Source organism: Podarcis pityusensis (assembly GCF_964106645.2).
Source record: "Podarcis pityusensis genome assembly, chromosome: 9".
Taxonomy (NCBI): Eukaryota; Metazoa; Chordata; class Lepidosauria; order Squamata; family Lacertidae; genus Podarcis; species Podarcis pityusensis.
Window position 1 is genome coordinate 73,892,843 of NC_138034.1, and position 18,997 is coordinate 73,911,839.

Here is an 18,997-nt window from a genome sequence, read left to right on the forward strand (position 1 = left end):
CGCAGAAGCTCAAAATGACATCATGCGCAGACTCGCCGTTGCGTCTTACGTTCTATTCAGGATGCGAACGGGGCTCCGGAACGGATCCCGTTCGCATCCCGAGGTACCATTGTATTCACTTGTCAACAGAAGGACAACTAGGAGGGAGGCAGTTTGGCTTTTTCAGGGAGGGAGTGTTAGGATATTCCATTCCACCTTAAAAGGAGCAGGCGGGATTGTTGTGTGTCACATGCCTGTTTACAGTCCAGCACAGCTTGCTGGGAACTTCCATTTTGTGTACAGTGGTACCTCAGGTTACATACGCTTAAGGTTACAGACGCTTCAGGTTACAGACTCCGCTAACCCAGAAATAGTACCTTGGGTTAAGAACTTTGCTTCAGGGTGAGAACAGAAATCGTGCTCCGACGGCAAGGCGGCAGCAGGAGGCCCCATTAGCTGAAGTGGTGCTTCAGGTTAATAACAGTTTCAGGTTAAGAACAGACCTCTGGAATGAATTAAGTACTTAACCCGAGGTACCACTGTATAGCTTTTGCTTTAGCTGCTTGCTTGGACATGAAAGGGAGAAGTCATGTTTTTCCTTTGTCCTGAATAAACTGCTTGTAAATATGCTTTACATATGCCTCTATCTGCCATTCTGTTGCGAAGAGTTATTTACTCTGCTGAGTAGAGCGTGCTCCAGCTTCTGAAGCTGTGGGTCGCTGTTTCATGCTGTGCCAAGGACCGCAGATCGCCCGGCTACCGGCCGGTGGGCTGGAGCCAGGTGGGGGCCTGCAAATTGCCCCCATTTCCTTGGACACATCTCAACAGGGAGTTCCAGAGTATGGGAGCAGGCTGGGTACAGTGTGCCAGCCTAGAAGACTTGGGTTCAAATCTCCCCTTGGCCATGAAGCTCACTGGGCAGCCTTAGGTAGTTGTGAGGATAAAACAGGGAATCACTTGTATCACCTCAAGCTCCTTGGACGGAAGATGGAATATCTGATAGCAGCCCTATGTAGGGAAGTTTTCAATGTTTGATTTTTTTATATGTGTTGGAAGATGCCCAGAGTGACTGGAGCAACCCAGCCACATGGGCAGGGTATTATTATTATTATTATTATTATTATTATTATTATTATCAACATCATCATTACATCACCAATCGATAAAAAAAAACCTGCATCACAAAGGTAAACTTTAAATTTACTGCTACACCTCTGTTTGCCTCTGGCCCTGCCCACCACAGACATCCGGTTTCTTGAAGATGATCTGGATGAGATTGTGGTCACGGGACTGGAAAAGTCGCCCTACCCTGTCCCAGGTGGTCTCACCTGGTACCATGGCTCTTCTTCCAACATCTCTGAGTTGCAAGCAAGGGCTTCTTTTAAAAACAAATCCCTTTGGGGAACAGGGAGGGTTTACAGGTGGGGGGGGGGAGTCAGAAATTCTTCTCTGACTCAGGTTTCAGCCCGAGGCAGAGAATAATTCAAGCGCTTTACAAATCCTTCCCTCCCCGAACCCCAAATCCTCCTGGAAACTTATCTACGGGACTCCAAGGCTCCCTGCGGCAAACTGCTTTGGATGTTCCCTATGCTGGTCTGAATCCGCAGCGGGAGACAACTGGTGTAAAGTGTCGAACAGCCAGAAGGGAGCCCTTGTCATCCATCTCTCTGTTTACTTCTGCCTTCTCGTTTGTTTTCCCCCTGAAAGTCACGATTGTGCCGGGGATGTGGAAAAGCTGCGACGGGACTTGTGCCAGGATGCTCCCGGCTGGCCACGTGCCGGTTGCCGTAGGAACCTGCAAGATGCACATTCTAGAAGTTGTCCTGAAAGGAGAGGAGGAGTCGGTTGGACAGTTGTAGGAAAGGGGGCAAAGGGGCCCTCGGATCCAAACCACAAAGTCTCAGGATGTCCTGGTGAGTTGATGGTGGGCAGGGCAGTTCCGAAACGGGAGCTTCTTATGGGGACCAGTTGCCAAATTTGCAGTCCTACGTCTTGGGGACAGTGAAGCGGGCAGTGAGATGGGGGTCTCATTTCTGGGGCCAGAGACTCCAGTCTGCCAGCTGGTTTCCTTAACTAGAAGAATGAAAATCTATCAGGGGGCGTATAGGGCCCTGTGCCTGTTTTTTTTGCACCACAGACCATGGAATTTGGCCTCCGGTGCAGCCTAAGTAAGCAGGAATTCCAAGAATCTGAGTCTTCGTTTTTAAAATGAAAGGGTTGTTTCTAGCCCTCAGAGTTATGCAAGGAGAAAAATCAGAAGAATGTACGTCATGTTTTTGCTAAGTTGTGATAAATTGAGAGGGTGTTTTCTTAAACCGTAGCACCCAGATCTGGACACGGCACTCTAGGTGTGGTCTGACCAAGGCAAAATGTTGTTTAGTCATTTAGTCGTGTCCGACTCTTCGTGACCCCCTGGACCAGAGCACGCCAGGCACTCCTGTCTTCCACTGCCTCCTGCAGTTTGGTCAAACTCATGCTGGTAGCTTCGAGAACACTGCCCAACCATCTCATCCTCCGTCGTCCCCTTCTCCTTGTGCCCTCCATCTTTCCCAACATCAGGTTCTTTTCCAGGGAGTCTTCTCTTCTCACGAGGAGGCCAAAGTCTTGGAGCCTCAGCTTCAGGATCTGTCCTTCCAGTGGGAACTCAGGGCTGATTTCCTTCAGAATGGAGAGGTTTGATCTTCTTGCAGTCCATGGTACTCTCAAGAGTCTCCTCCAGCACCATAATTCAAAAGCATCAATTCTTCGGGGATCAGCCTTCTTTATGGTCCAGCTTTCACTTCCATACATCACTATTGGGAAAACCATAGCTTTTACTATATGGACCTTTGTTGGCAAGGTGCTGTCTAGGTTTGTCATTGCTTTTCTCCTAAGAAGCAGGCGTCTTTTAATTTCGTGACTGCTGTCACCATCTGCAAAATAGAGTGGTACTATTCCTTCTCTTGGCCTGGACAATATATTTCTGTTGATGCAGCCTAGAATTGCATTAACATTTTTTTTTTTTTTTGCCCTCTGAATACCAGTTGCTGGAAACCACAGGTGAGAGTTTTGTGCTCAGATCTTGCTTGCAGGTTTTGCACAGGCATGTTTCACAGAACTGAAGAGCTGGAAGGAACCCAACTCCCTCAACCTTTCCTCATAAGGCTTGGTCTCCAGACCCTTGATTATCCCGGTCGCCCTCCTCTGCACAAGTTCCAGCTCTTCAAAATTCTTCTTAATTTGTGGCACCCAGAACCGGACATAGTATTCCAGGTGTGGTATAATCAAGGCAGAATAGAGCTGAACTATTACTTTTCTTGACCTGGACACTATACTTCTGTTGATGCAGCCTAGAAGATCATTAGCTGTTTTGCTGCTCTATCACATCCTATATAATAATAATAATAATAATAATAATAATAATAATAATAATTATTTATTTATATCCCGCCCTCCCCAACCGAAGCCAGGCTCAGAGAGGCTAACAACAATAAAAGTAACACAACATTCTAAAATCAATACATCTAAAATCAATTCAAAATCAAATTCATGGCAACCATTGGGCTAGAGTTCTGTGAGGATTACCAAAGGAGGGGGTCAGACTGTGCCTTGGCCAAAGGCCTGGTGGAACAACTCTGTCTTGCAGGCCCTGCGGAAAAAAGGCAAGTCCCGCAGGGCCCTAGTCTCTTGTGACAGAGCGTTCCACCAGATCGGGGCCACGGCCGAAAAAGCCCTGGCTCTGGTTGAGGCCAGCCTAACCTCCCTGGGGCCTGGGACCTCCAAGATGTTTTTATTTGAAGACCGTAAGGTCCTCCGTGGGGCATACCAGGAGAGGCGGTCCCGTAGGGACGAGGGTCCTGGGCCATATAGGGCTTTAAATGTTAAAACCAGCACCTTAAACCTGATCCTGTACTCCACCGGGAGCCAGTGCAGCTGGTATAGCACCGGGTGAATGTGATCACCGCGGCATTCTGCACTTGCTGGAGTTTCCATTGACTCATGTGAAGCTTGTGGTCCACTAAGACGCCTAGAGCCTTTTCACATGTGCTACTGGCAAGCCAAGTGTCCCTCATCTGAGATTTGTGCAGCTGTTCTTCCTGTGTAGAACCTGACATTTGTCCCTAAAAAACTTCATTTTGTTAGTTTGGGCCCAGTTCTCCAATCATCAGTCCTGATTCTGTCTTCTGTGGCGTTAGCTGTCCCTCCCAGTTTGGTGTCATCTGCAAATTGGATGAGCATCCCCTCAATTTCTTCATCCAAGTCATTTATAAAGACGTGGAACAACAACAGGCCCAGGACAGAACCCTGCAGCACCCCACTTGTCACATTTTTCCAGGATGTGACAAGTGGTTTCCAACCATTAATGAGCACTCTTTGGGTTCGGTCAGTCAACCAGCTACCAGTCCACCTAACAGCTACCTCATCCATCCCACATTTTACCAGCTTCTCCACAAGAATATCATGAGGGACTTTATGAAAACCACTGTGAATTTGGCCACAGGATGCTTGACTAGATGCATTGATGCTTCTGGAAAGGGGAGAGGAGATTCCAAGTCACCTAAGCCTTTTGTTTTACATAAAGAAATGGTCCTTTTGTTCCTTTCCATTTTTTTTATTTTCACAAAATTATAAACAAACAAGACAAACAAACAAACCCAATTCACAATCTTATTAGAAATTATACTCATTAACATTGTTAAGTGACTTCCTCGCTTCCCCTTGAATTTCCATGCATATCCATTTAACGGTTTTCCAAATCACAGTTCTTATAAAATTTACCTTTAGCTTTAACATCTTTCAGTCTTTACCTTTTGAAATTATACATATTGATTCATCACTTAACTTATATAAAATCCTAAGCCTATTCATCCACATGTCATATAAATATGCTGTGGTTGGTCCTTTGGGGCAAATGGCGTACAGCCCCCAGGCATCTCAGTCTGTTTTCAGCCTGCTCCCACCCACCTGCCTTACTGACCACCTGTCCAAGGAGTAGCACTGGCTGCCGCCACCTCCTCCTTAGCACCAGCCTTGCCATTGTAGGACTCAGCTGGGAAGAGCATTGGGGGAAACCTGAGTGCTGGTTCTGCCTGCCAATGGGCGCCAGCCAGCCCTCCCTGTAAAATGGCAAGCCAGATCATTGGTCCAACTAGCCCACTAGTATTGATTGTGCTGACTAGCAGAAATTCTTCAAGGCTTCGGCTTTCTAAGATTATTTCCGTTGAGCATTCCATGTTTTCTCACCACAGTTCTCCACCCTGGAGCTATGGGACATCCCCTAACCCGGGGCAGGCAAGCTTTTCTCTTTCTACAGTGGTGGGTGAGGAAGGAGGGCTGGGCCACCTTCTCTCTCTGGTTTCACCCACACAACACATTTAAAGCCATCCTTCTAAGTCTATGTGGACCATAACTAAGCCCCTGACATTTTGAAAAACACACCTAAGCAGAAATGAATATTATTATGCCTTGCAGAAGTCAACAAAGCTGCACTAACATTGAGATCCACCCTTGATTTTTCTCTGCTGCGTCTTAAAAAAAACCCGACTTGAAAGGGGAACTCCTTCCTGGCAGGTATCTTGGCCAGGTGGGCAGACAGGTGGGCAAGTCAGCAGGTGCTCAGCTGACAACCTTCGGGAGGAGATGGGATCCCTTTCAGAAATCCCTGGCACAGCAAGGTCTTGGATGCATTTTGCGGAGGAGCTTCCAAGAGAGCAGGTGGGCCCGGGTACCACCATCGCAGCATCCTCATCCTCTTGAGGAAGCACTGCATTGCTTGCTTCCAGGTTGCTTGGACCGGTGTGCAGCATCCCATAGATTTCTGAGTCCCTGCCCCCTTTGTTCCCTGAGTGGTGGGAGAGAGGAGCCTTTGCACATGAGAAACAACACCAGAGACCTTCAGTCTTTTTGCAAGCTGAGTAGACTAAACTCAAGCGGTGGGGAACCTCAGGACTGGCTGCTGAATGTGGCACCCCTCTCTTGCCCACAGGCTAAACCAGGTGAGGGTAGCCAGTGGGTTTCAAACCCTCTATGGGTTAGGGACTTCTCCTGCATGCAAAGACAGGCACATGGGCTTCAGCACATGGATGTAGCCAGGATTTTTGTTGAGGGGGCAGGACTTGGTTGGGGGGGGCAGGACTTATGGTGGGGCAGAACCGACGTGATTGGTCAGTTAAGTAAATCGGCAGGTTGAGAAGACGAGACCAATACAGTCATACCTCGGGCTGAAGTAGTTTTGGGAGAAGTATTTTCGGGTTGCACGTGACCTGGAAGTAATGGAGCGCGTTACTTCCGGGTTTCGCCGCTCGCGCATGTTCAGACGGTCAAAATGACGTCATGCACATGTGCAGAAGCAGCGAATCAGATCCCGCATGGCCCTGGTCTCATGAGACAGAGTGTTCCACCAAGTCGGGGCCAGTGCTGAAAAGGCCCTGGCTCTGGTTGAGGCTAATCTGACTTTTCTAGGAGAAGGAAATCTCTGATCGTAAGCCTCCTATGCTTTGAGGCTATACTCATTTGTAAGAAAAGCTTCAGGAGTAAACCCCAAAGAAAAATCTGTGCCTGCTACAGATACCTGAGGGCATCTTCGAAAGAAGAAACGACTAAGGCGTAAACCCTACACAAATCCAGAGCAGAAATCCTAAGATGGTTGGATGGCGCCCTGTACGCCTCCTTCTGGCAACTCCTGCAGCCAATCTGGTGCCAAACCTCTTGCTCTGCTTTCCTTGGATAACGTCACCAAGCACCTCCCCATTCTCTCCCCGCAACTTTCCCCTGGCAAAATTCAAATTTCGCAAACAAACCTTTCCCATTTGTGTATGTACATCAGTGATCTCATTCATCTCTAGCAGCCCAAGTTTGCTGCTAGAGCAACTGAGTGCTTCTTGTCCTGGAAGCTCATAGAATCTCACATCATAGAGCTGGAAGGGGCCCCCTGAGGATCATATAGTCCAGCCCCCTTCATTGCAGGAATTTGCAGCTCTCCCTCACGGGGAATGAACCTGCAACCTTGGCATCTTCAGCTCCACACTGTAACCAGCTCAGCTATTCTAGAATGGTACAAGAGGGACTCATTGTTAAACAGCTCTGGGAATTGTATTTCCTTGAGGCGAATAAGGTAAAGGGACCCCTGACCATTAGGTCCAGTCGTGGCCGACTCTGGGGTTGCGGCGCTCATCTCGCTTTATTGGCCGAGGGAGCCAGCGTACAGCTTCCGGGTCATGTGGCCAGCATGACTAAGCCGCTTCTGGGGAACCAGAGCAGCGCACGGAAACGCCGTTTACCTTCCCGCCGGAGCGGTACCTATTTATCTACTTGCACTTCGTGCTTTCGAACTGCTAGGTTGGCAGGAGCAGGGACCGAGCAACGGGAACTCACCCCGCTGCGGGGATTCGAACCGCCAACCTTCTGATCAGCAAGTCCTAGGCTCTGCTTAACAAACTACAGTTCCCAGGATGCTTTGGGGGAAGCCATGGCTGGGGAAAGCACTTTGAATGCAAGCTGCATTATGTGGCCTCAGCCATTGCTATTCGTCTCGCTTCAAATTGTAGAAAAGGCCGGCAGAAAACCTTCTCTGCTCAGGTGAACAAAGCCCAGTTAAAGGTGTTGCTTATCATCTGACTATCGATCTGGGTCGTCAGGAAAAGGCATCAGGACCAGCCTTTCCAAACAGCCTGCGCAGGATGCAAAGCGAAGCTTGGAAGGCTGAGCTTAAGGCAGAAAAGCAAGAGGGAAGAAGCAAGGGGGAGGGAGGGGGGCGGAGAGCAGGAAGCGAATAAAACCAACACCTTCTGTGCTTCTAGAAGACACTGGAGCGACGAGAGCCGCACTCAGGGCAAAAATAGCATAAGGTGAATGAGCGCCTGGGGAGATGTAAAGCTGCCTTGACAGCTTCCCATAACAGGGTAGCTGCCTTTTGCCAAAGTCATTAAAGGCTGCTCCGTTGTGTAACCGCAGCTAAAGATGCCTTGCGACGGCCGGATCCTGTCAAGTGCTGATGATCTGTGTCCCTCCAGACATCAGCTGTATACAGTGGTACCTCGGTTTAAGAACAGTCTGGTTGAAGAACAATACGGTTCACAAACTCCGCAAAACCGGAAATAGTGGCTTGGTTTGAGAACTTTACCTCGGTCTAAGAACGGAATCTGAATAGTGGAAGGGCACCGGCAGTGGGAGGCCTCATTAGGGAAGGCGCACCTCGGTTTAAGAACGGTTTTGGTTTAAGAATGGACTTCTGAAACGGATTAAGTTTGTAAACCGAGGTACCACTGTATAGCAATGAGAGCAGGTCCATCCAGTGGCATAGCGTGAGGGGGCTTGGCACAGGCAGGGCCGGATTTAGGTAAGCTACTGAAGGTAATGGGGCCCTTTATACAGCAGGCGGGGCCCGTGACTTACATCATAGGAGCCTACACAACACAAAACACTGTTGCTGTATGTAGGTTTTATTGTATTCGTTTTTTATCGTATATTTTGGAAATGTACATCCAGGGGTTTTTTTCCTTTAAATTTTTTTGGGGCCCCCAAGAGAGTGGAGCCCTAAGCTATAGCTTGTTTAGCTTATACGTAAATCCGGCATTGGGCACAGGGGTGATTGCCCCAGGTGCAAAATTGTTAGGGATGCAACATTTCAACATCTGGTGCTGCCTCAACGCAGCTGCACATTTCCATCGCTGGGCTCCATTGAAAACGACTTTCCCATGCGAACCAGGAAGTGACCTCTCCAGACTCTTATTTTCTTATCTCAGCGGCTGTGACCTCCCGTCAGGCAGTTGAATATGCAGGCATACTCTGTCTGTTTCCTCCCTTCCACCCACCTCCATGTGGCCCCGGGCACTGGCAACCCATGCTACGCTACTGGGTCCATCCCTACCGTTAGCCAGAATGAGGTGACTGCCTTAAGCAGCAGATGCTGGTGGGTGGTAAGCAGTGGCACTTCTTGAACCCACCAGTTGTTCCCCTCTGTTGGAGAACAGAGCTGTGAGTTTCGTGGCCCGCCCTGCACCCAGTTCCCTCTGGCATGGTAGAGGATGGTTGACACAGTCTGGTTCACGGGCGATCAAAGTCCTGGCAGGGGATGTCAGGACCAGGGTCAAGATGGGGGGTGGGAGCAGGAACGGGGGTCCAGAAGCCAGGAAACCAAGAGTCCGAGGGTCAGAGAGCCAGGAATCAAGAAGCCAAGGGTCCAAAGGTCAGGAAACAAGGAGTCATGAAGTCAGGGGTCCGAGGGTCAAGAAGCAAGGAGTCACAAAGTCAGGGGTCCAAGGCTCAAGAAGCAAGGAGTCATGAAGTCAGGGGTCTGAGGATCAAGAAGCAAGGAGTCATGAAGTCAGGGGTCTGAGGATCAAGAAGCAAGGAGTCACGAAGTCAAGGGTGTGAGGATCAAGAAGCAGGGAATCAGGAAGCTGAGGTTCAAGGATCAGGCAGCAAGAAGCCAAACGCAGCAAGGCAGGAAGCGTGTTGCTGTGGCAAAGAGCCGAAGGGAAATGCTGACCTTATATCCCTTCCCAGCTCTTGCCACCAAGTGCAGTGAGTTACCAAGCGGCCTCACCTGTACAGCCACTCCTTTCCTCTTCAGAACAAACTTAGGAAGGTCCCAGTCCTGCAAAGTACTACTGGTCACAGGGCCTGGCTCCTGCACGCACTCCTGACAATGGTCTCCCATGGCTGTGATGCAACTGGCAATCCAGTTACTTTCTGCAACATGGTGCCATCTTGTCCTTTGCTTCCGGAATCAACTGGTCCTGAATACCATTGGCTGAGTTCATTGCACCAAGTTGAGTTGGGAGCAACTAAGCAGAGGACATTGCTGCAGCCCTGCGCTAAGAGGCCTGGGTCTGCCAGAACTGATCTGTGATAGCAGTTTCACACAAACATGTGAACTCAGCACGAGAGCTGCATCCCATGTGCAAAACAGGGCGACCAAGATGATCAAGAATCTGGAAACCAAGCTGTATGAGGAGTGGCTGAGGGAGCTAGGTATGTTTAGCCTGGAGGACTGAGATATCACCTTCACGGCCTAGGACCCTCGTACCTACGGGACTGCATCTCCCGGTCTGCCCCATGGAGGACCTTAAGGTCTATAAATAGCAACACCCTAGAGGTCCCGGGCCCTAAGGAAGTCAGATTAGCCTGAACCAGAGGCAGGGCCTTTTCAACACTGGCCCCGGCTTGGTGGAACGCTCTGTCTCATGAGACCAGGGCCTGCGGAATCTGATTTCTTTCCGCAGGGCCTGTAAGACAGAGTTGTTCTGCCTGGCCTTTGGCTTGGAATCAACTTGATCCCCTTCCCCTCTTTCCTTATTCCTTTCTCCTTCTGTGATGGAACTCCTATTTGGGGATTTCCCTGGCTTTTTTCTGGCCCATGTAGGGCCAGTCTGGATAGTTGGCCTTGGTGAAGATTGGATGTTTTCATCCCCAAAAAGTTTTTGATTTGAGTTTCTACTGAAATGAGGCTGCATTTTAATGTCGTATTTTAATCTTGTTTTTTAGTTGTATTTTAATCAATTGTTTTTATACCTGGTGTTAGCCGCCCAGAGCCCGGTCTTGGCTGGGGAGGGCGGGGTATAAATAAAATTTATTATTATTATTATTAAATATATAAAGGGCTATCCCATGGAAGAAGGAACAAACTTGTTTTCTCCTGCTCCCGAGAGCAGAACCTGAACCAATGATTCAAACTGTAAGAAATGAGTTTCCAACTAAATATGTAGGAAGAATAACTTTCTGATGCTAGGAGCTGTTGGACAGTGTAGCAGACTACCTCAGAAGGTGTAGTTTTTTAAGCAAAGGTTGGATTTCAGGGATTCTTTAGCTGAGATTCTTGCATTGAAGTGGGTTGGACTAGATGACCCTTGGCATCCCTTCTAACCGTACAGTTCTATGCTTCTATGTTCCTTTTTGTCTGGAGCACGTTGGTAAGGTGCCCTGTTCTTTGGCTACACTGAAGGCCAGAAGGAGGGGATTTGCTTAATCCATACGAACCATTTGTTCATATAAATACACTGCACAAACTTTGCTTGGTCCTATGCATTGCACAATTGCCACAAACACACCTGTGGTGTTGCATGTAGAAACGAGAGAAGGTGACTGCCTAATTTGCCTCTGCATCCAACAGATACAAATGTCTCTGTGCTGTGTGTTTGGGCAAATAATAATATATAATAATAATTTATTATTTATACCCCGCCCATCAGGCTGAGTTTCCCCAGCCACTCTGGGCGGCCGCCAATCAAGTGTTGAAACTATACAGCATTAAATATCAACAACTTCCCTAAACAGGGCTGCCTTCAGATGTCTTTTAAAAATAAGATAGCTGCTTATTTCCTTGACATCTGATGGGAGGGTGTTCCACAGGGCGGGTGCCACTACCGAGAAGGCCCTCTGCCTGGTTCCCTGTAACTTGGCTTCTCACAGCGAGGGAACCGCCAGAAGGCCCTCAAAGCTGGACCTCAGTGTCCAGGCTGAACGATGGGGGTGGAGACCCTCCTTCAGGTATACAGGACTCAGGTCATTTAGGGCTTTAAAGGTCAGCACCAAACAGAACCTGTGTATCTTTTTCCTTCCATAGGTAGGGTAAATCGATACCAACAATAAAGTTAAAGAGGCACACTCCTTCCTTGGTGAAATGCTGTGTGTGTATGTGAAATATATACACAGCACATCATGTGTACACATGTTTATAAAGTGCACAAGTGTGTGTGTGTGTTTGTGTGCTTCTGTTTCCACACAGAAACAACCAAGAGTCTTGCAGCATCTTAAAGACTAGCCAATTTATTACAGCCGAAGATTTTGTGGACTGGAATGGTGATATATATTAGTTATATGCATTCCTGTGTGTCTGGATAACCTGTCTCTCTATAGCATACATGCTCAGCTCTCTGAGCATAACACACATCACATGCAGGTGCAAGAAGTGTATGCAGGGAGCGCATATAATAATGCAACCGACAGCATAACAACATGAGAAGAGCCTGCTGGATCAGGCCAGTGACCCATCTCTAGTCCAGCGCCCTGTTCTCCCAGTGGCCAGCCAGATGCCCTAATGGGAAATCTGCAAGCTGGACTCGAACACAAGACTCTCCCCTCCTGTGGTTTCCAGCAACTGGCATTCAGCAGCATTGCTTCCTCCATGGCTTCATCCTCCATGAATTTGTCCCATCCTCTTTTGAAGCCATCCAGCTTGGTGAAGCTCTTTTGAAGCCATCCATCCATCCACTGCTTCCTGTGGCAGGCAGTTCCATAGTCGATATGTGTTGATATAATAAATAACACTGTGCCCATGGAAGATGTTAACTCCCAGTCTGTTTGGTGGGCATGTAAGTAAACACTACACGTAGTCTTCCCCCTACTCAAGTGGTTGCACCAATTCAATGAATAGAAGAATGCACTCTGCACATGTTCAGATGCTTTTTAATCCTTGTCAACGGAGGGAACCCTGGAATTCACCCCAGATCAGCTTGGTCTCTGGAAGCCCCTCTCCTCTCCCCCTGCACATGTGGCGTGGCTCACTTTCTTGAGCCACCTGCCACTGTTCACCTATTATTTTGCACCTGCTCTCTGCTTGGGGCTCATGCCAGTAAAGATTGTACTAACAGAAGCGCGGGAAGTTTGCAGAAATGACTGGGGTTATGGATGCTGCAGCCTTTTGGCAAAAGTTTGGAGCCAGTGGTCTTCCTTGCACCGTATGTAGTATGTGCCCAGATAGCGTATCGCTTCTTCTCTTCCCATTTTTCTGGGGAGGGGTGGGAAGGGCTGGCCACGAAACGGGCAAGCAACCCCAGAAGGTTCAAACGTCCAGGTCTGTCCACTGCTGAGCTTTCTCAATGCAATGGATTATTATCAACAAAACATAGCAGTTAAGTAAGACTGCTTTGTTCCGGTGGAACGGAAGGCGATGGGCTCTCCTTCCCGGGAGTTCTCAAAGCAGATTTTGGATGGCCATCTGCCAGGGATTTCTTTAGCTGGACTTCCTGCATGGCAGGGGGTTGGACTGGATGACCTTGGGGGTTCCCCTTCCAACTCTATAACTCTATAAATGAGGGGGTACCGTTCAGCTGACCCGCTCACTCTCCTTCATCCAAAAGTGGAGCTCTGCCAACACTGAGATCCTGGCCTTCTTTCACCTTGATTTTCCTGTGCCAGTGACCTAGAAATCTCCCCTCCTGGGGCACCCTCAGACCGGCAGCTGCCGCCTCGACTAGGGGGAAGCCCGCTTCCATCTGGTCCCACTGCGCAACAGCGCCCCTTGGTGCCCGTGCCAAAGCATTGCCTGGCAGCAGCCCAGAGAGAACCAGGCGTCGGGTGGTTTTGGTGATTAGGCACCCACCTCCAGGATTTTGCAGGATTTCTGGAGGCTTCCAACTTCCTGACGGCCAATTTTGTTTTATTTTCTCCCCCCCCCCCCCCTTTTCTTAACCATCTAGATATGAACTGTTGTTGTTCGAAAAGCAGAGAGCGGGGAGGGGAGAGCGCGCGGAGTGAGGTGGCGAGAGCCAGGCGCCAAAAAAGATGCTAAAACGTCACAGGGAGAGATTTCCTTATTGGGTCTCCCTCGCCTGCATCCTGAGTCCATATATGGGCATTTATGTCACAGCAGCCTGGCTCGGGGAACTCCAGAAATGGAAGAGCGGAAGATCAGAGGCAGATATATAAACCCAGGCTGCGTCTCCTCGGCTCTTTGCTTACAAACACCGAAGAGGGGAGAGAGAGACGCACCTGCCCAGCTCAGCCCAGGTGAGGCCTGGGATACAGATACAGCCCCCAGCTCCCTAGGAATTCAGAGCATCCTCCTCTCTCTCTGCCACGCGAGGACCAGCATCCCTGCGTCTTTCCACCTGTCGGAGGATCCCTTTACTCACCCCACCTGGAGCTGAAGCAACCTCTGCCTTAGGGGGTCTCTCTGAGCAGCCAGGGAGGGGGCTCTCTCCTCCCTTCCACACCTCCTGCTTTACTCCCATCCTTCCTTCCCCCCCCCCCCATTCCCATCTCCTTTTCTTCAATTTGGACATGTTGAACACCATGGATTTCTCGCACCAGGACTCTCCGTATGACAAGCGTCAGCTGAAAGCAGGTGACGCTTCCGTCTCCGGGCAGGACCAGGAGTCCCAACTTTTGACGGAGCAGCCGAGGGAGGGAGCCTCTGATTTTCTCCCAGGTAAGGAAGAGAAGCCTACTCCATCTCACCTTGGAATGTCGGGCGGGGGGGCGGGGCGGTGGATGGACCTGCTCTGGATTTTTTAACCTGATTATTTCACGTGAAAGCAAGCCGGGGGGCAGGGGACCGGCATCAGATTTGTGAGCGCACAGCGGCACGGGCAAATGCCCTTCTCTAAAATGATGGTGTTATAACGGTTAGGGTAAATTTAAGAGTCCTTAATTGTTTAAAACAATGCGTGGGAGGGGGGGTTAGTAGGGGAATGTGGTTTGAAAAATCGACTGTGATGGCATTCATTAGAACTGCATGGCTAGAAGTGTGTGAGGGGGGGAGGTTAATACGAAAGAAACATAGAATAGAACCGGAAGGGCTCTCACGAGGCCATCCAATCCAACCCCTGCTTTGTGCCCACCAGATTCTATACGTGCTCAAAGCATTCTTGACAGGTGCTGGTTTAACCGTTTAACCCAAAACTTACAAAGGAGGTGGTTCTTCAAGTTCCCTGCTAGGCAGCTCATCCAATTGCAGAACAGCAGGACATTATTATTCCCGTTTCACAGATAGGGAATGGTGGTCGAGAGAATGGCTGAGGAAACCCGTGCAAAGGCTGACACCACCCCAGTGCTCCAAATATGGGTTCTTCCCCTTTAGACTCTCCCTTTTTTGGCAAATGCTCTGCACTGGATTGAAAATTGTGCTTGGGTCCAAGAGGGGAAAGTCCTTATCTCCGTGGTAGACCCTCTACCTGTCATACAGGTAACATGTCCAGGTAGGGCTGAGAAGGACACCTGCCTGAAGCTTTGCAGAGCTGCTGGCAGTCAGCACAGACAGTTCTGAGCTAGATGGACTCAAGCCCATCTTGTGTCTCTTCACTAGGGCAACCTACTTGCTGTCTCCCAGTCTAACCAATGGTTAATTGCTAAAAGGATGGAGTCAAGGCTGAAATGCAACTGGTGGAGGCCTTTACCCCCCCCCCCCGATCCCAAGCCTGTGAGGCTTGGTTATAGCTGCTTAGACGCTGCACATGCTCAGGAACTCTTCCTTCTTTCTTTATTTCACATGCTCTGGAGCCATTAAGACCTGGCCCATGGAGACCAACTCTGGGATCTAGCCCTGGGTCCATGAAGCCTTGAGCCCAACTCACCTCCTAGAAGTGTTGTGATGGTCAAATGAGTCAGGTGTGCGTGGGCATCATAACCCACCTCAAACTGCTAGATCAGGCTGCAAATCCACCTTGAACAAGCAAGAGCCTCATTGCAGGCACCTCACAGGAGGACATGCCTCACCCCTATTGCATCTGGGGCACGAAACAGGGCCATGGGGAGCTACATTCTACCAGCTCAGGCTATTGGTCCACCTAGGTCAGGTCTGTGTCCTTGATTTGGTGCCTGATCTTCAATGTCAGGGAACGGGCTCATCCCATCACCTGCCACCCGATGGCCACCTGTTTACCTGCATTGCAAGGGGTTAGACCAGATGACCCCTGGGAAACCTTCCAACAGTTCCATGATGACAGGACCTTTTTGGCTGAAGGATTAAAGCCGGGGCCGTCTGCTTGCAAAGCTGTGTGTGCCACCATCATGCTAAGGGGCCATCGCACCTTCCCAGAAACCTCTGCTGCCTTTTCTTGTGGAGCTCTGGTGTTCTATGATTCTATTTGTAATGAAAACCCTGTGTTTCTGTTTTCCAGGTGACTTTATGGGAGCCACAATGAACCCTGAAACCACAGATTACTACTTCGTTTCTGGACAGCCCTCCCCACCGGTCAGCTATACGGGCAGCTTTTTCATCAAGACAGAGCAATGCCAAGACCAGGAGTCCCTCTTCAACCTGATGTCAGGCATCCTTGGTCTTTCTCCCTTCTCGTCTTCAGAGGCCCACCAGAGGCAGCCGGACGCCACCTACAGTGTCCCAGAGGCCATTCAGAACCATTTGGACCTCTATTCCACCTGCCAGCCCGAGCTGAACATTTCTGTGCGGCCGTTGTTAGCCGAGCAAAGCTATTCTACGTTCTCCAGCCCTGACACCATCCAGCAAGCCCAACCTTCCTCCGACATGGGGGCCTCTTCCCAATGCCTCTTTAGCGAAAAACTGTTGGACAGCAAACAGGACATCAAGCTGTCCGCCATCTCCCCGTCCCTGGAGAAGTTCAAATCCCCTTGTTCCCACTGGGACCCTCTCAGCCAGTCTCAGAATTACCTACCAGCAGAATACAACCCTCCAGAGACATTCCGCCCCACAGAGGCCAGCCAGACAATGTTCCCCCAACTGGCATCCAAAACCGAGAATGTGCTGTCCGTCAGCTGCCAGTCGGAGCTAAACGGACTCCCTGAACAGTCGGGTTCCTTCGGACAAAATCTGGACTTCACTTGCCTGCCGGAAAGGTTCTCCACTCTCACACAGATCCCCAGTGACTTTGTAGAGGCCAAGATCCCCAATTTACCGCCCCAGCTCATCCAAGACTTTGAGTCTTCCTTGCCCCAGACTGAGGTCATGCCAAACCTGGCCAGCACCAATGACCAGAGGCTGCACACCAGCCACACCCCGCCATCAACTCCCATGACAGACTTCCTGGCCCATTCCGCCGGCTCCTTGGTCAACCCCCTAGCCCCCAGCAGGACCCCCGGAGCCGTCCCAGAGCCAAAGAAGAAGCCTCGCAGGGGGAAGTGCTCCTCCAAATGCTTCTGCCCCAAACCCCATGAAAAAGCCTTCGCCTGTCCGGTGGAGAACTGCATCCGTTGTTTCGCGCGGTCGGATGAGCTCAACCGCCACCTGCGCATCCACACCGGCCACAAGCCCTTCCAGTGCCGCATCTGCCTGCGGAACTTCAGCCGCAGCGACCACCTGACCACGCACATCCGGACGCACACGGGGGAGAAGCCCTTCTCCTGCGACGACTGCGGGCGCCGGTTCGCCAGGAGCGACGAGAAGAAGAGGCACAGCAAGGTCCACCTGAAGCAGAAAGCCCGGGCGGAGGAGAAGCTCAAAGGCCTGGGCTTCTACTCCGTGGGACTTTCTTTCGGGATGCTGTGAAACCCTGGGGGGTGGGTGCGAATCCTGATGGGACTTTGCGGGGAGGTTTTTCTTTCTGGAAAGGGCTCTGGGAAACTCAGGTTAAGGTTCCTTCGTGCAGCAGAGAGTTGAAAGGAACGATAGACGTGGCATTGTGGCTTGTCCAGTTGATTCACTTTTTTGGAGGTGTCCGGGCGGAAGAACGTAAATGGAGGGGACCAAAAGGGTCTGGTGGGATGCGGGCAAGAATTCAAAGTCATTCCATGCTCTTTTACAGAGGAGTTCAGGTCCAAAGGCCAGCTTCTGAGTTGTCAGAGAAATCTGTATTTTAGCAGAGGTAAGCTTCTGAGTTTCAGCACCACATGAGTAGCGGACAGCTCCCAGTGGCTAAGCTAGGCTAAGCAAGAAGCTGAATTTCCCAAACAGCATTCGTAAATATATATATATATTACAAGGGAGAGAGAAACACCTATCTCTGTTTTACACAAGAACAAGACAACTTTACAGTTTTTAATGAACTGAACCGACTTTCATTACATAAGCACTTTAATGGGCCTTCCAGGGAGAGGGGAGGGGTACTTAAAAAAAAATTCCTAAGAATAAAATTTCTCATGTTCAAACTGCAGGGCTGGGGAAGGAGACAAAGTTGTATACAATCAGCACAGTTCATTGCTTTGTTAATGATGCAAATTGTTGCTATGGAGTAGGCAAACTTTGCTTAATGAACATTTTGTATATAATTGTGATTGCAGGATTGGGTGGGCGGGGTGATTCTCATTTTTTATGTAAATCTCTCTCTTTGTAAAAACAGAATGTGCCAGGGTTATTACAAAGCTGTGTTTATTTTTACAATAAACAAAATTTGTTTTAATCTAAAAAAAAAAGTTTTAAGATTTCTTCTATGTTGCTTTTCACCGCCATCTTTGACCCCAATCCAGATCCCCCCCCCCCCGAGAAACCCAAACTCTTCAGTAGTGGGAATTGAGGGACAATTCCTAGTTCCCTGTTTTGCCTGAAGGCAGCACAACGGGTGTTTCGGATGTAAGTAGGAAAGGGTCTCCTAGGCAGAGATGCTCATTTAGCAGCAAAGAGGATCCAGGAATCTGCTTTGTGGAGAGGAACAGAGACCCCCCCCCCCCCCGTCATCACTTCTCCAAATCTATCCCTGCCCAAACCACCTCTTGTCTGGATTGTGATGGTCTGGGACTCGGGCTCAAACTCGGAGCCAGAGGAGTCTCAGTCCGCACTAGATCCTTTGCCTCAGGCATCATCTGAACCAAGTCTGGGGCCTGATTCCGAAGAGCCCCAGTCTGCACAGGTTCTCCTGCAACAAACACCAGCTGGGTCGAGTCAGGGGCCTGAGCCTGCCTTGGCTCCAGATGCGGGGATTACCTTGTTGCCTTCAGCTGGGCCATCACTTACAGCTGCTCCACTACCGGTTGGGTCAGGAGAGGCTGAGGTGGCCTCTGGGTCTAGTAACCCACCGATGTCTCCTGAGCTGCAGAGACTCAGGTCTGAGAGAAGGAGAGACCTGAGTACTCGCAGGAGGAGTCCTTGCCTTCGGGTGAGACAGGGTGGCGAGTGACCAGGGGATCAGGACCGGCTGTTACCCCGACAAAGATAAAAGGCTGTCAGACCCCGCCCCAGGTTGCAGGAGCAACATTGCTGTTTGCTAGAACCTGCCTGAGACTCTGTGCCTGACCTTGCCTGGTTTCCTGCCTTGAGTCCTGCCTTGGCCCTGTCAGACTGACTCCTCATGGAGCCCTTTGATTCGGGACCAGACCTGGACCATGTTGCTCGGGTTAGCCCCCGGGCCCAGCACATGGGTAATTCTCCTGCACCCACTCTGATTTTTCTATCAAGGCTCTCCACGGG

General features: G+C 50.0%; 1 protein-coding gene across 3 annotated transcripts; it reads left to right on the top strand.

Annotated features, from left to right (window-relative positions):
* The first annotated feature begins 1,796 nt into the window (after positions 1-1,796).
* On the top strand, positions 1,797-17,970 carry EGR4 (early growth response 4). 3 transcript variants are annotated; one of them, XM_081020941.1, is made up of 4 exons: positions 1,797-1,892; positions 13,380-13,689; positions 13,993-14,110; positions 15,801-17,970. In XM_081020941.1, exon 4 carries the CDS (start codon positions 15,809-15,811, stop codon positions 17,141-17,143), a length of 1,335 nt encoding a protein of 444 aa, XP_080877067.1. In that variant the 5' UTR covers positions 1,797-1,892; positions 13,380-13,689; positions 13,993-14,110; positions 15,801-15,808; the 3' UTR covers positions 17,144-17,970. The 3 variants fall into 3 exon arrangements, with proteins under 3 accessions (XP_080877067.1, XP_080877066.1, XP_080877068.1); XM_081020940.1 differs by having other exon boundaries at positions 13,380-14,110; XM_081020942.1 differs by lacking the exon at positions 13,380-13,689.
* Positions 17,971-18,997: the final 1,027 nt, after the last annotated feature.